Source organism: Eleutherodactylus coqui, chromosome 2 (assembly GCF_035609145.1).
Source record: "Eleutherodactylus coqui strain aEleCoq1 chromosome 2, aEleCoq1.hap1, whole genome shotgun sequence".
NCBI classification, from domain to species: domain Eukaryota; kingdom Metazoa; phylum Chordata; class Amphibia; order Anura; family Eleutherodactylidae; genus Eleutherodactylus; species Eleutherodactylus coqui.
This window is the reverse complement of record NC_089838.1, coordinates 171,071,581-171,087,139: the sequence shown is the minus strand read 5'-3', so window position 1 is coordinate 171,087,139 and position 15,559 is coordinate 171,071,581. Positions and strand designations below refer to the sequence as shown.

Below are 15,559 nucleotides of genomic sequence, written 5' to 3'. Positions count from 1 at the left end.
CAAGTTCCATTTGGATGCCCGTGACAGGTTGTCCGATGACAACCACCAGCGGAGTGAAGATCTGGCTTTAGCAGAAATAGAGATTGTCTGGTCAAGTGAGGACTGTAATTTGTCCCAATTCTGAAGGATTAGTGACTGGAGACCGCGACTATGGAACTGGGCCCAGGAAACCACACCAATACACGAAGTCATTAGCCCCAAGATCCGCATTGCGTCTCTTACTGTTACTCTAGATTTTTTATAGAGAGTGGAACATTCCTCTAAAATAAGCAGTTTCCTTAGAGGAGGAAGGGACGAATTTTGGAGACTGGAATCCATAATGACTCCCAGGAATTTTTTCCTGGTTTCTGGTTCCATGTTGGATTTTAGATCATTAATAATCCAACCCAGGTCCTTAAACAGTTGAAGCGTGGAACCCAAGTGTGACCTCAGAATAGTCGGGGAATCTGCCACCAACAGGAAGTCGTCCAAGTAGGGGACGATAATAATACCACGATTGCGCAAAAAGGCAACCATTTCTATCACCACCTTGGAAAAAATCCGTGGAGCAGAGGAAATTCCAAATGGGAGGCAAATAAACTGAAAGTGACAGATTTCCCCTTCCATTCTCAGCCCAAACCTCAGGAACTTTTGCGAGTTGGCGTAAATAGGGATGTGAAAGTAAGCATCCTTTTGGTCAATTGCAGCCATTACATTATCCCTGGCAATTAGGGGAGTTGCAGTTCTGATAGTCTCCATTTTAAATTTCCTATACTCAATGAATTTATTCAGTTCTTTGAGGTTAATTATTGTGCGGTGGGAGCCATCTGGTTTGGGAACCAGAAAAAGGGGGGAATAAAATCCCTTCCCCCGTTCCTTCTTGGGGACGGGGATAACCGCGCCAAGATCCAGCAGGTTCTGTACACCTCTCAACAGAGCCTGCTCTAGGCCTGGAGACTGGATTGAGGTTACAATAAATCTGTCAGGGGGGCGAGGTTCTAGTTCGATCTTGTACCCCTCCGCCACCAGGTGTAGCACCCACTCGTTAGTCGTTATGTTACGCCAACTAGTGGCAAAACGAGCCAGTCTACCGCCCACCGGGCACAAAGATGCTGGCTGACGGACAACAATAAGAGTCTTACCCCTTCCACCCTTCGGATAAGACCATCTTCCGGTCTTCCCTTTCCCAGCATATGTAGACGAGGGACGTGGAGGGAAGGGTCTCTTGGGCGGTCTGATGGCTGGCAGTCCCTGGTTCTTGTCAGCTGCTTTTTCCAGCAGGCGATCCAGGTCCGGTCCAAAAATGCGTGCGCCCCGAAAGGGTAGGGTACACAGCTTGTTTTTGGATGTTAAGTCCCCCGACCACTCTCTTACCCAGACTGCCCTTCTGGTGGTGTTGGATAGGGCTGCCATGCGAGCTCCGAAGCAGACCGTTTCCATAGAGGGATCCGCCAGAAACCCCGTGGCCATCTGTAGCAGAGGGATGCCGCTCGCAAACTCTTCCCTGAAGGCTTTTTGGTCAATTAGGGACGCGAGCTGATCCAGCTAGACCGCCATGGAGCGAGCCACAGAAGTGGCCACGATATTGGATTTTATAATAAGGCTGGACGTGGACCAGGCCTTACGCATGGTCATGTCCACTTTATTGTCCCAGGAGTCCTTTAAGTGGGACGTATCTTCAAATGGTAATCCAGACTTCCTGAACACCATAGCGATAGCCGCATCTACTTTCGGCGTTTCGTCCAGAAACGCCACCTCGTCTCCCGCAAATAAAAGGCGCTCCTTGAACTCCCTAGGGATTAGCGGAGCCTGATCCACACAATCCCACTTGTTCAGGATTAGTTGTTTGAGTGTGGCATTTACAGGAAACGAAGATTTCCGTTGTGGAAGCAATCCCGCAAACATATCGTCTTGCGCCGTGCGGGGTTGCTGCACATCTTCCTCCACCTGCATGGTTCTACGTACAGCTTTTAAAAGTTGATCCATGTCAGCGGTGGAAAAAAGGTACTTTTTCTCCTCCTGCAACACTTCCCCAAGATTATCAAACTCCAAATCTTCCGCCATGTCAGAGTCGGACTCTGACACAGCCGGAGCAGACCTTCGTGTAACCCCTGAGGGCCCAGGTTGGAGGTCTGAGAGGGAGGACTGAACTTCTTCCCGGACGACCGACCGAATTTCGGACATAAGGGAAGATTTTTCCTCCTGCAGAACTTTTGCAGAACAAACGGCACATAATGTTTTGGTGTAGGAGTCGTCGAGTTTGGCCAAGCACACTGGACACTTTATACTCCTCCTCCTAGCCTTCCTAGGTTTTTGAGTGTCCTTGTCATGAAATGACAAGGGAGAACTCTGTTAGTAAGGAAGTGTATGTAGTGCAGGTGTCTGTAGGTTGGCCCACTGGACCACTTACAGTTTGGAAATTCTCTGGGTCCTCTCTGGCCAACATCCTGCGCTTGTGGGATCAACTCCTGTACTTAGGATCGATTCCCCGGCGTGAAGAAACACCAGCTGCTTCCCTAGTGCAGAGGAGCTTTAAAAATTGAATCCGGCGCCAGCCGCGCTAGACCACGCCCACTTTCCGATAGGCCACACCCACTTGCGGAGCGTCTGACGTCACCACGTCACTCCCGGTGCTCTGCCGAAGCCACGCCCCCTTGAGGAATTCCGTTGCTCGGCCCTGGACACAGAGATGGCGGCCGCCGCCTAAATGACGGCCACAGTGGTGCCGGAAAGCCCGTACTTGGACCCAGGCCCACGCAGTCCCCGGTTAGCTCCCAGATGAGGTACTTCCCACTGGGGCAACCGGGGCTGCCAGGAGAGATGCCGCCGCTCAATGGTAAGCCCTGGAACCTCCGGCATGGGACAGCATCGCTGGAGCTCTGCCGCTGCTGTCCTGAAGGGACAGGAAAAGCACTGGTGTTTGGTGGAGGGGAGATTTCTTTTATGCTCTGCCTTTTCCTGTCCCATCAGGTCAGCAGGTGAGCAACCTCCAGATGTATGCTGTCATGATGTCGAAGGGAAATCGCTATTACAGTAAAGCCTTTGATACAGCTCTATATGAAGAGCTCATAAATAAGTTATTGAAGGTCCAATGAAATATATTGTTTCTAGGTAAATCCAGCTCGTAGTGATAAACATTTTTGTATTTACACTTATTAAAAAGGTTTATGTCCTAAGATATTCCAGGACTAATGTTAGAATACTGCCACCTGCTGTTTCTATTCTGTGTCCACTTCCATAAATATTGTGAGATGGTCACACATGCTCAGTCTTGTTTCTCTCTCTGCTCAACTAGGTATGTGGACGGCTCCTTGGTGTACTGAGTGGCTGTTTCTGAAGCTGCAGCTTTATCTCTGCTTTTTAGAGGCAATACTGAGCAAGTGATAAGAGTGAGGCAGCATTACTGCAATTGCCTATCATCTCCTCTAACAAGCAGGGAAGGACCTGCAGCTTCAGATGCAGCTGCCCTGCACACCAGAGATTCCCCCCACCACCACATCTGCAGTGGAGCAGAGAGACAAGCAAGACTGAGCATGTGTAATCACCTCTGAACATTTACAGAGGCGGACACAGTAGAAACTGCAGGTGGCGCTATTCGAACTTTATTCCTGGAATATGTGTAAATAGAAAAATGTTTATCATAATGGGCTGAATTTAACAAGAAATAATATTCCTCATAGAATAAGCACTGTAATCTTTAACCCCTTTCCGCTATAGGAAGTACAGATATGTCCTGCAGGGTTAGGGTTTGTATGAAGAGAGATCGCAGGGCTATCTCTCATCATACATCACGGGTGCAGGCTTTTTTTTTACAGCGGAAACCCGGCAGCAACAGCTCCAATCAGCCGTGCGGTCGATCAGGGCTGTCAACCCTTTAAATGCTGCTGTCAATTCTGACAGCGGCATTTATATTCCCTGAACAATGTTCGGGGGTCCCATACGGCCATATAGGTGTCATGGCAGCCGGAGGCCTTCTGAAAGGCCCCAGGGCTGTCTTGCCAGTATCCCTATCAAGCCATCCCCATGGGGGGCTTGATAGACTGCCTGTCAGATTGCAGTATGATATAATGCTCTAGCATTACATCATGCTGCAGAAGCGATCAAAGCATTACTAATTGTGGTCCTCTAGGGCAGGGGTCCCCAACTCCAGTCCTCAGGGACCACCAAAAGGTCATGTTTTCAGGATATCTTATGGTAAGAACACCTGTGGCAATGTCTGAGGCACTGATGATAATTACATCACCTGTGCAACACTGAGGAAATCCTGAAAACTTGACCTGTTGGCTGTCCCTGAGGACTGGAGTTGGGGAACCCTGCTCTAGGGGGACTAAAAAGGAAAGTAAAAATAAAGTTTTACTAATTGTTGAAAAAAAAATTAATAAAAGTTCAAAAAAGACCCCTTTTGCCATATCTACCATAAACGAATCTAAATAATTTAAAAAAAACACATATTTGGTATTTCTGCGTCCGTAAAAGTCTGATCTATCAAAAAAACACATTATTTACCCTTCCTGATGAACGTCATCAGAAAAATTAAAACAGAACGCCAGAGAGGTTTTTTGTTCCCCCTGTCTCCAGGAAAAAAATGCAATAAAAAGTGATCAAAAGGTCGTATGAATTCAAAAATGGTACCAACACAAACTACAGGACATTTCGCAAAAAATTAGCCGTCGCACAACTATGCCATTGGAAAAATAAAAGTTATTGCGTGCAGATGATGGTGGCAGAAAAGAATTTTAAAAAATAAAATGTCTTTGAAAAAAAATACAAGTAGTACAGCAAAAATAAATAAATAAATAAATATATATATATAAGTTTGGTATCGTAGTAATCATACTGACCCATAGAATAAAGTTGTCATGTCATTTTTGTTGCAGTTTGTGCGCCGTAGAAACGAGACGCATCAAAAGATGGCGGAAGTTTGTTTTTTTCTTTTTTCATTTTACTCCACTTAGAATCTTTTAAAGTTTTTCAGTACATTATATGGTACATTAAATGCTACCATTGAAAAATATAACTCGTCCCGCAAAAAACAAGCCCTCATGCAGCTACATCGATGGATAAATAAAGAAGTTACAGTTTTTTAAAAGGGGGGAGGAAAAAACGAAAATAGAAAACAAAAAGGGACGCGTCATTAAGGGGTTAAATAGTCCGCTGGATTCACAATTGGTTAAAGGATAGATATCACAAGCATTGCAGCTAACGGTGTGCATTTTGAACAGAGATTGGTTACAAGTGATGTAGGGCTACATTCACTCAGGCTAGCAATATCGGGCCGTGTGAATGTAGCACAGAACCCGCGTGAGATTCTCGCCCATGTGAGTAAGGCTTAAACATATAACTTAGCAGGCAACACTTAAAGAACTTCATTTGTATAGCTTGAAGGAAAGAGGACAAAGCTGGAATATGATCGAAACTTTAAAATTCTAAAAGATTAAAGAGGGCCTATCATGGGATAAAGCTGGCGGGGTTGGATACAGCTGCAGCCCACTGACTATCCTCGTGCCTAGACAGGCTCTTCTTACGGCTCCCTGCGGCTCCCTGCGTCAAGTGGGTTGTCCCCTCCAATCACTGTCGGTGGGTAATAACTGAATTAATTGACAATCTGACGTCACCTGAAATTCTGACAGCATCGGGAAAGAGGCCTATGAAAAGCCTATCCGGGTGAACAGAAGGAAATATGGAAAAAAACAAGCACAATCAGCGTGGCTGCAGTTGCGGAGCCATGCAGCGATCCACACTGACTTTATCCCATGACAGTTCAGGAGGGGAGTGTTTTTAATAAGAAACCAAACACCAGGGGGCACAATATAAAATGAGTTGGGGGGAAGATCGAAAGCAGTGTCAGAAAATGTTATTTACTGAAAGAGTTGTAGATTCTTGGAACAAACTTCCAGCAAACATGGTTGGAAAATTAACATTAAGGTCGCCTGCACACGGCCAGGTCGGATGCGACTCGTGCCCTGGTATTGAACTTCTACTCACCCTTATACTTATACTTCTCTCCCTGCACTTGATGTGCCGCCTGGCGCACAGCTGCACATGTGCAGAGCAGAGATGGCATGTCAACGGCTCGCACAGAAATAGAACATGCCGCGATTTGTTTACCGCACGAGTTTTCACACGGTCAAACCGCGGCTGTCTGCATAGGATTGCATTATCTAATGCAATCCTATGGCAGCATGCACAGGCGAAAATTCTGCGGGAAATACCGCCGCGGAATTTCCGCCCATGTGCAGGAGGCCTAAGTGAATTTCAAAATATCTGGGATAAGCACATATTAAAATAAGAGGGAGATACTACAGAGCAGACTAGGTGGTCCATGTCGTTTTGTTGCTATTAATTTTCAATCTTTCTTTGTACATCCAAATGTTTTTTTCAGGCCATACATGTCAATTGGAACATTGAGGGATCAAGTAATTTATCCCGACTCAGTGGATGATATGCATGAAAAAGGTTATCAAGATGAAGATCTTGAGCGTATTCTTGACATTGTACATCTGAATCATATTGTACAAAGGGAAGGAGGTACACAACATGTTTTTTCTGTATGGTTCATCAAAATGTCTACTATAGCTATACTGCAGTCATAAGATTCCATGAATGTCTTACTGTACTACTTTCCAAGTTATGGGAGCACAGGCACTTCTTTCTACTGAGCCAGCTTCTACAGACCATGATTTTTGGATTTTGTTTTCTATTGAGATTGTGCTAGCCTTATCGACAAAATGATGGTACCGCGTTTCCCTGAAAATAAAACCTACCCCTATAATAAGCCCCACACTGATTTTCATGGGTGGTGGAGCTTGAAATATAAGCTCTCCCCCCAAAAAAAACCCAGCTACTCTAGGCGGAAACCCCCCCAAAAAAACAGCAATACTCACCTAGCCGCCGACGTCTTGGTCCCTTGCGCAGGTTGCAGTGTAATCCTCAGTGCTGACAGAGGATTCTTTTATTGGTAACAGGGCTTTGAATACCCCGCCTCCAGAAAGCGAGCGCTGTGATTGGATCAAGTGCCAGCCAATCAGAACCGGTGCTCAATTATTCACAGCCATTCACTGAATAACATCACTGAATGGCTGTGATTGGTTCATCGAGTGCTGGCTTCTGATTGGTTCATCGAGTGCTGGCTTCTGATTGGCTGCCGCTTGATCCAATCACATCGCTCCCTCACTGGAGGCGGGGTATTCAAAGTACCGTTACCAAGAAGAGAATTCTGTCAGCGCTGAGGATTACACTGCAGCCTGCCGCAGCACCGCGGAGACCAGCGTGAGGGACCAAGACGCCGGCAGCTGAATATAAGACAGCCCCTAAAAATTAATATAAGACAGTGTCTTATTTTTTGGGAAACACGGTAGTAGCCAGATGTAACTTTAAAGTTTCACAAGCACTGTGGAAAAAATGGCGCTATACAATAAAGATTATTATTAATCAATACAAACAATTGTGAATGCGCATTTGCAGGAGATTGCAGTTAATGAATCTACATCCTCACACTTATTCAAGCGCTCTGTGGTAAACACAGATTTTCAGTGCTTCGTCAAGGATCCCCGCTGTGTATGGAATAAATCTTAGGGTCCTTTTACATGGGCAGGATTCTTGTCCACAAGCCAGCGTTAATTTAGCAATCATCGTGAATGTTCTAAACTGTGTTTGGACAAGCGATCGTTAGTGAGATCCTTCACCCCACATAGTTTTCATTATTGTTTGCAGCAAACCCCCTGTATATACAATGGATATGCTACTGACAAACTAAAAAGATGTGCCCAGTGACAAACGAGCATTTGCACATTTCTTGGCTGATTATTGGATATGTGTTGCATGGAGAAATGATTGGAAACTAGCATTCCTACTAATGCTCATATGGCCAGTGACCTGCATATGGAAAGGGCCCTTTAATAAATTATCCTACCATACAACAATAAATACCTTTGAGTAAACAATATTACAAAATAAATATATTAAAGTGACCCTCCGGTTTCGGGACAAAATTCTGTCCTGGGACCAGAGGGGGATATATTACCTGCAGTTGTTCTTCTCTGCCGTCCCTCCAATCTACCAGTTTCGGGTTCTGTTTCCAGCAATCTAAGATGGCAAAAGCAATCTCCAGACTACCTAATCCTCATTGTGCATCGGTTGTGTTAGACTACTAATGCACTACACCTGCTCTTTGATTGGCCAGAGCTGCTCATGTGATCCGCACTGACCAATCATAGAGCAGTGCACACTGTGCATTAGGTAGTTAGAAAATTGCTGCAGCCATCTTGGACAGGTGAAAACAGGGCCCAAAACTGGTGGATCAGAGGGGCGTCAGAGAAGAACTATTACAGGTAATATACACCTCTCCAGTCCTGGGACAAAACTGTGTCCTGAAACTGGGGGGTCGCTTTCATAACGTATTTAAAGCATCTTTCTACAGAGAACAAAAAGAACAAGTTGTATTCATTCAACAGTATGGTTTTAGACATATAAGAGAACATTACTCAAAAAATTGTTTGGGAAACAAGATACGTAGAGAGCATTCACATGATTGCCCTCATAGATATAATGTTTATGAGTAGCCTCAAATGGGTTGTCCCTCTACTAAATATTAATTAGCTCTCTTATTAGATCACAGACAATATAACTTTTTAGTTGAAATCATTTTTTAAGAAACGCTTCTTTGTCTATGTATTACTGTTACATACTTGTTAAGGGGCTCCCTGTTGTCCATTCCCTTTCAGAATATTCACATACTGGCCTACAATTCAGTGCAAAACTTTGCAACTGTGTAATATGATGCTGTTAGGCTGGGTTCACACGGTCGGATTTGCTGCGGTTTGCTGTTGCATATCCGCACTGCAGCAAAACCGCTGCGTTTGCAGTGCCATGCAGTGCAAATGTGTTTGGCCAAAAAGCTGTTCTAACCGGGCAGAATTTCTCTGCACTGCCGCAGTGCGGAAATGCAGCTGCGGCACAGTTTTAGAATATGCAGCATGTCAATTCTTTTGGATTTTCCGCAGCACTTTTTTGCCCATAGCCTCCATGGCCGCAGCAAAATCCGTACTAAATACGCTGCAAAAGTAAAAAAAAGCACTGCTGAAAAAAACGCTTGCAGATTTTCCAAGACGAAAAAGAAGCCAAAATACACAAGAAAATCCGAAGCCAAAAAGTACCTTTGAAGCGGTTTTGCCCCGTGTGAACCTAGCCTTAAATCCCAATCAAGTCCCAATCTTAATTAGCATATTCTCGGCCATTCACACAGGCAGCAGCTGCGTGATGGAAAAAAATACGCTGCAGCGCGGAAATCCCTCGATCAACAGAAATCCTCAGAATGACTACTAATGCTTAGATAGAGTAAACTTTCTTCTTTTCCCAGCGTTGAAGTCTATGAGGGATTCCAGCGTATCTTGGCAGAAGGTAGGACAAGACCTGTCTTTTGACGCAGCGTATAAAATCAGTCTCCATTTTGGTCGCAGATGATTTTTTTTTACGTGCCCAAAAATTGTTCATCTGAATGAATCCATTGAAATCTAGTGCTTCAGATGGTCGCAATTTTTCTACGCAGCTACAATAGCTGCATATATACGGTCATGTAAATAAGGCCTTAGTCAGTTGTAATGCCGTGCACCAAATGTAACAGCCTTGTCTGCCACTTTATATACCTTTTTTGTGACCACTGCAAAGAATTGAAAATGACAGGGAAATGGGGTGGGTCTTAGCAAATGGACGGGCCTTCTAACACTCCCACAGATTTAATACAATTGATGCCACAAACTGATGTTAATTATAGTAGAAATCTGTGCCAACTTATATCTGGAATAGATTTCGGTTTGGGAGGCCAGTGATGCACCTTATTTATTAAGAGGTGCCGCCTCTTAATAGAACATACTTCAGCATCCTGTTTATTGAACTCAGGGATATGAGTCGCTTATAATAATTGTACCCAATTGTGTCCAGGGCGGGCGCCAAGAAACTGCTTCTAGTGCACCCATCGCTATAGGCTGTCCTCCACAATAGCAGGGATCACTCCACTGCCTGTAAAGGACTAAATTACTGAGCATTTACAACCACAGACAATTGACACATTGGGTGGATGTTTTGAGAGGGAATCTAAAGAACATCAGGAAGCACCATAACAAGTATGTAACAAAAATTTATAGACAGAGAAGATGTTTTAACAGAGTTGATCAATATTTATTTGTGAGGCAATCTTAAAGGGGTTGTCTCGCGAAAGCAAGTGGGGTTATACACTTCTGTATGGCCATATTAATGCACTTTGTAATGTACATCGTGCATTAAATATGAGCCATACAGAAGTTATTCACTTACCTGCTCCGTTGCTAGCGTCCCCGTCTCCATGGCTCCGTCTAATTTCGCTTTCTTCTGGCGTTTTTAGACGCGCTTGCGCTGTGCGGTCTTCTGCCTGGTGAATGGGGCCGCTCGTGCCGGAGAGCTGGTCATCGTAGCTCCGCCCCGTCACGTGTGCCGATTCCAGCCAATCAGGAGGCTGGAATTGGCAATGGACCGCACAGAGCCAACGGTGCACCATGGGAGAAGACCCGCGGTGCATCGTGGGTGAAGATCCCGGCGGCCATCTTGGTGAAGGAAGAAGTCGCAGAGCGGGGATTCGGGTAAGTAATATATATATATATATATATTTTTTTTTTAACACATCCCCTGGGTTTGTCCTGCGCCGAACGGGGGGCCTATGGAAAAAAAAATAAAACTCGTTTCAGCGCGAGACAACCCCTTTAATTTATAGGACAGTTTACATTTAGTCAAACTCTAAGAGTGATGGAAACATTATTTTTTTGCATATGATATCAATGCGTATGATATTTTTGCACAGGTTGGGATGCAGTCTCTGACTGGAAAGACGTTTTGTCAGGAGGTGAGAAGCAAAGGATGGGTATGGCACGAATGTTCTACCACAAGTAAGAACACTGTGTTGCATTTAGCAAATTAATTGCAATACAATTTTATTTTTATTTTTAGCTTAGATAAGTGAATGTTGTGTCTTTGAAGCCCTTAGTAGTCAGCTGAGAAGGAAAGTTTATTTTACAAATCATAATTATTTACATTAAAGGGGTTTTTCAGTGAAATACAATTGATGACCAATAATCAGGATAGGTCATCAATAGTTGGTCGGCCGGGGGCCCATCGCTGAAGACCCCGACCGATCAGCTGAGCGGGAGCACGTTGTCAGCGCCGCAATAACACAGAGGTCGGTGCGGAAGCCTCAGCACGGACCTCCGTGTAGTGGCCGGCGCTTGTAACTGCAGGCAAGGCCCTTGTTGATTTCTTTGAGAGCCATGCCTGCAGTTAGAAATGCCGGCCACTACATGGGAGGTCGGTGCAGAGACTTCTGCTCCAAATATACAGAGGTCGGAGTGGAAGCTTCGCGCCGACCTCAGTTTATTGGCCGGCACTTGTAACTGCAGACACAGCATCCATTGAAATCAATGAGAGCCGTGCCTGCAGTTACAAGCGCCAGCCACTATACAGAGGTCAGCGCGGAGGCTTCCGCTCCGGCCCCTGTGTTATATCGGCGCTTACAGCATGCTCCCGCTCAGCTGATCGGTTGGGATCCCAAGCAGCAGACCCCGGCCAATCAACCATTGATAACCTATCCTGATGATAGGTCATCAATTGTATTTCACTGGAAATACCTTTAAGTGAATGAATAATAAATGATGTAATTAGATGTATAAAAGAATGTACAGGATATTGTAATATTGGGCATTTTCAGTTACTTCAGATAGAATTCAATAATTCTTTTATGTGCCTGCGTACGCTCCATTGAGTTATCTGCGCTTGCTATATTTTCTAAGTACTTGGGCATGCTCAGTTGATGCTGGCAGCATTCAATTACCTGCACACGCTCTATTGAGACAGCCGCACCTGCTTTGCACTGGGCATGCTCTGGCAACGCACTATGAGCGGTGGAGCCATTTACATGGGATTGGTCAATCTATAGTACCATTTGCTGTCTATTAGGATTTTCTTACATCATGATTTTTTGCTGTTCTGTCACTCGGTCTGGATTTGTTACTCAAAAGAGTGTTCCGCCTCTCTGCTGCTTAAGAGTTACCAATGCAGCACTCAGCTCACTATAGCCCTGGATTTTGCTCCCCCTGAGGACGCCACAAGGCGAAACATGTCGGGATGGCTATAGGTTAGACCTTTAATAGGGTTCTGGTGGCGCTGACCTACTAATTTCTACATAGGTTTATGGAAGTTGGCCATCCACATGTTACTGATTGACAACCGTTGACGACACTATATCGCTACCACCATTTGCCCCTTTATTTTAGAATATTTTTTGATGTTGTCCTTGTCTATTTTTGAATGATAAAGCATTTATATTTTAGAGGATATTACCTATGGGTATTTTTTGCCTTAAGCAATTAGAATTATGTTTATATAACCCGGAGTATTCCTAGGGCAAGCTTACAATATACGCATACTTGGTATGCTATAAATATCACACAGCATAGAGAACTCTTCCATTTATAATTTTCCAAATTCTAAAAATCATAAAATGATATGTCTTTTAAATTAAAAAAAGTTAAACAGTTGTAATATGATAAGTTGAGACAAATTTACATGTGTGTTTTTATTTCTTCACACCAGACCACAATATGCATTGCTGGATGAGTGCACAAGTGCCGTGAGCATAGATGTCGAAGGAAAGATATTTCAAGCTGCGAAGGATGCTGGAATAAGCCTCCTTTCCATAACTCACCGTCCATCTCTTTGGTAAGCAATGAATGGCCTACTAAAACCATTCCAAGGGCAGATTCATTAATTTATGGACCGTACATTAATGTTCTACCTGTATATCGTAAACATTACCTGAGGTTTTTGAGCTTGAGCCTACATACTGCAAGTGATATAGGAAGGGAGGAGCTATCTTCTGCAATTCTAAAACATTTCCAACTGGCATTAAGGACTGTTGTAGTCAGTCAGCACTTTCACTGTTACATTTTTTAAAGTTAATATTTGCTTTACTTCTCCAACGAACGTCAATAGATATTGTACATGGCAGATTACAAGCATTGTTGGAGAAAACTAATGTAGATGATATGCTTTTGTACAATCTCTTCATCCATTGACTATTTTTTATTTGTATATGGGATTGCTGAATTTTGTCTAAATGGATATGTGAAAGAGTACATATTTTAATACATAGACTCATTATTATAGGTAGTGACCTAATGCTCACTCAGTTTCATTGTGTTAAAATCCTTTTCTTTGTGATGCATCAGATCACGCAGTATACTGCACTATTTAGTCCCGTTCAAAGAGTTTTTGTTACGGCCCATTCACACCTGTGTTAGGACTTTCTATCTGTGTTCTGTTTTTGGAGCAGAGAAACAGAATTAAAATGAAAATAAACAGATCCATTTTTTCCCTGTTGATTTCAGTGGTTTTTCAAAAAAATAGCTTTCAGTTTGATTTGTTCCGTTTGGTTCCATTTTTTATCTGAACAAATAGCACAGCAGACTACATTATTTGTTCACTTAAAAAAGCAGAAAACAAACAAAAACAGAAGCAAACTGAATGCTTTTTGGTTTTTTTCCCAAAAACTCATTGAAGTCAATGTGGGAAAAAAAACGATCAGTTTAATGCAGTTTCTCTGCTCCAAAAACAGAAAAACTAAAAGCCTTAGCAAAGCCATAAACCAGGTGTGAATGCGCCCTTAGAGCTCGCTGACGTCAGCATCGCAGGCTCACAACTCTAAATTCTGTTTTAAAAAAAGGACAAAATAGAGCAGCAAGCTGCACTATTTAATGCTGTAAATTCCAGCAAAGTGCCAGACTGCTGGCTTTAAATTGAACGGACCACATTATAGTCAATGTGGGTCTATTTGGTGCTGTTCGGTTCTGTCATAAAATGGATCCATTCGGCCAGGGGAGCCATTTTCCTGCTCCTGAATGCTGATCTTAACAAGCCCTTATTCTATTTTTTTTTTATAATCAATGGAAATGTTTTATTGCAGTAAAGTATAAGGGCTAATGCCCACGGCCGGATTTGTTGAACCTAATGGCTCAATGTTCATGCTGTGGAATTCCGCAGCATGAAAGAAAACGTGGCATGCTCTATTTGCCACTGGAATACATACAGCCGGCTTTCATTGTAGTCAATGGAAGCTGGCCGTCACGCTATACTCCCGCTGTGAGCACAGCGGAAGTATCGCATAAATACGCATCTCCGACAGCCTCGTCATTGGCCACTGCCGGCACGTCATGCGCTGTGCTGCGCATGCGCCAGCCCGGCACACAGAGTTCACGCTACGGATCCGCAAGTTGTGTATGGGGGTTTGGGGGGGGCGCCATCGCGGACTCCGCTGCGATATTTCGCTGGTGGAGTCCGTAATGTTTGGCATTATTCTCTAATGATGCTTCCATTATATCTGTACAGGAAATACCACACTCATCTGTTGCAGTTTGACGGAGAAGGTGGATGGCGGTTTGAACAACTGGACACCGCCACACGTTTATCACTAAGTGAAGAGAAACAAAGACTTGAGTCTCAGCTTGCTGGAATACCTAAAATGCAGCTGAGGTTGAATGAACTATGTAAAATCCTAGGAGAAGACTCTGTTCTTAGAACTGTCAGTGAAGATGAGTAACCATGCTTAGGGGTCAGGGTCCACTGTATTTTTTACAAGAGCTTGCACAGATAAAAGACTGATGTATTTTCTATTGAATGTATTCTGTGCATGGGATGAGCTAGCAGAAGCTGGGTTCAAAGGATGACTAAAACAATGAACAAATAAATATTTAAAGAGAACATTAATAAGTTTAAAAATAAGATGTGACAATGTACAGTACCAGGTTTACAGAATATTTATTATATGGGCCCGTTACACTGGTCACATGCTTACAACCCCTTCTTGTGCTCAGTTAGCTCATGTTTAATTTTCGGGGTTGTTCCTCCACTTGCCTCTGTCTCCATGGCACACTTTAGTTCTGTATTCCCCCTTTAGGACACTGCAGAGTAAGCAAGCACTGACATTGTATTTTTCTGAAAGCAACATTTTGTAGGGAATGCCAGTAAGTAAAGTCCCCATGCACTGAGAAAAATTGGCCAACAATATACAACACTGATCAAATATTTACAGACCGTATTGAGGTGAAATACACATGTAGGGACAGTATTGTAATAGTTATGCAGCTTAGATTGACCATGTGATGTGGCGTACTTGATCACATACTTCACAATGACTTATCATTATGTCTCCACCTGCCTATCTTTCATACTAGATTTTCTAGCAAGTATACAAGTACGTGTAAGTCTGTCTCTCTGCCCTTCATTCTGCTGGAAGGAGAAGCAGTCTATTCATTTTCAAGCTGACAACCAGATTTTTTTTCTGCATCGTGTTGATGAGATTTCTTGAAATACAATCAACTTGGCTTGCATTGTGATATACTGCGGATTTCCCACACACAACTATATGCTTCTGTGAATCGATGAGAGTATATGTCAAGGTAACTTATATATAGTTCTGTTCCAGCATAAAGCTTTGCTCAAAAATAATACCCCTTAGTTTAAACAAAAGCTATAGGTTAAACGGATACACTGTCTTATACTA

At 43.6% G+C, this 15,559-nt stretch overlaps 1 protein-coding gene across 1 annotated transcript in view; it reads left to right on the top strand.

Annotated features, from left to right (window-relative positions):
• Positions 1-15,316, top strand: part of ABCD2 (ATP binding cassette subfamily D member 2) — a 58,642-nt gene extending 43,326 nt beyond the window's left edge. The window contains exons 7-10 of the mRNA XM_066589901.1: positions 6,362-6,507; positions 10,811-10,895; positions 12,595-12,720; positions 14,386-15,316. Coding sequence (XP_066445998.1) covers positions 6,362-6,507; positions 10,811-10,895; positions 12,595-12,720; positions 14,386-14,596 — 568 coding nt within the window. The 3' untranslated portion in view covers positions 14,597-15,316. The remainder of the gene's footprint in view (positions 1-6,361; positions 6,508-10,810; positions 10,896-12,594; positions 12,721-14,385) is intronic.
• Positions 15,317-15,559: the final 243 nt, after the last annotated feature.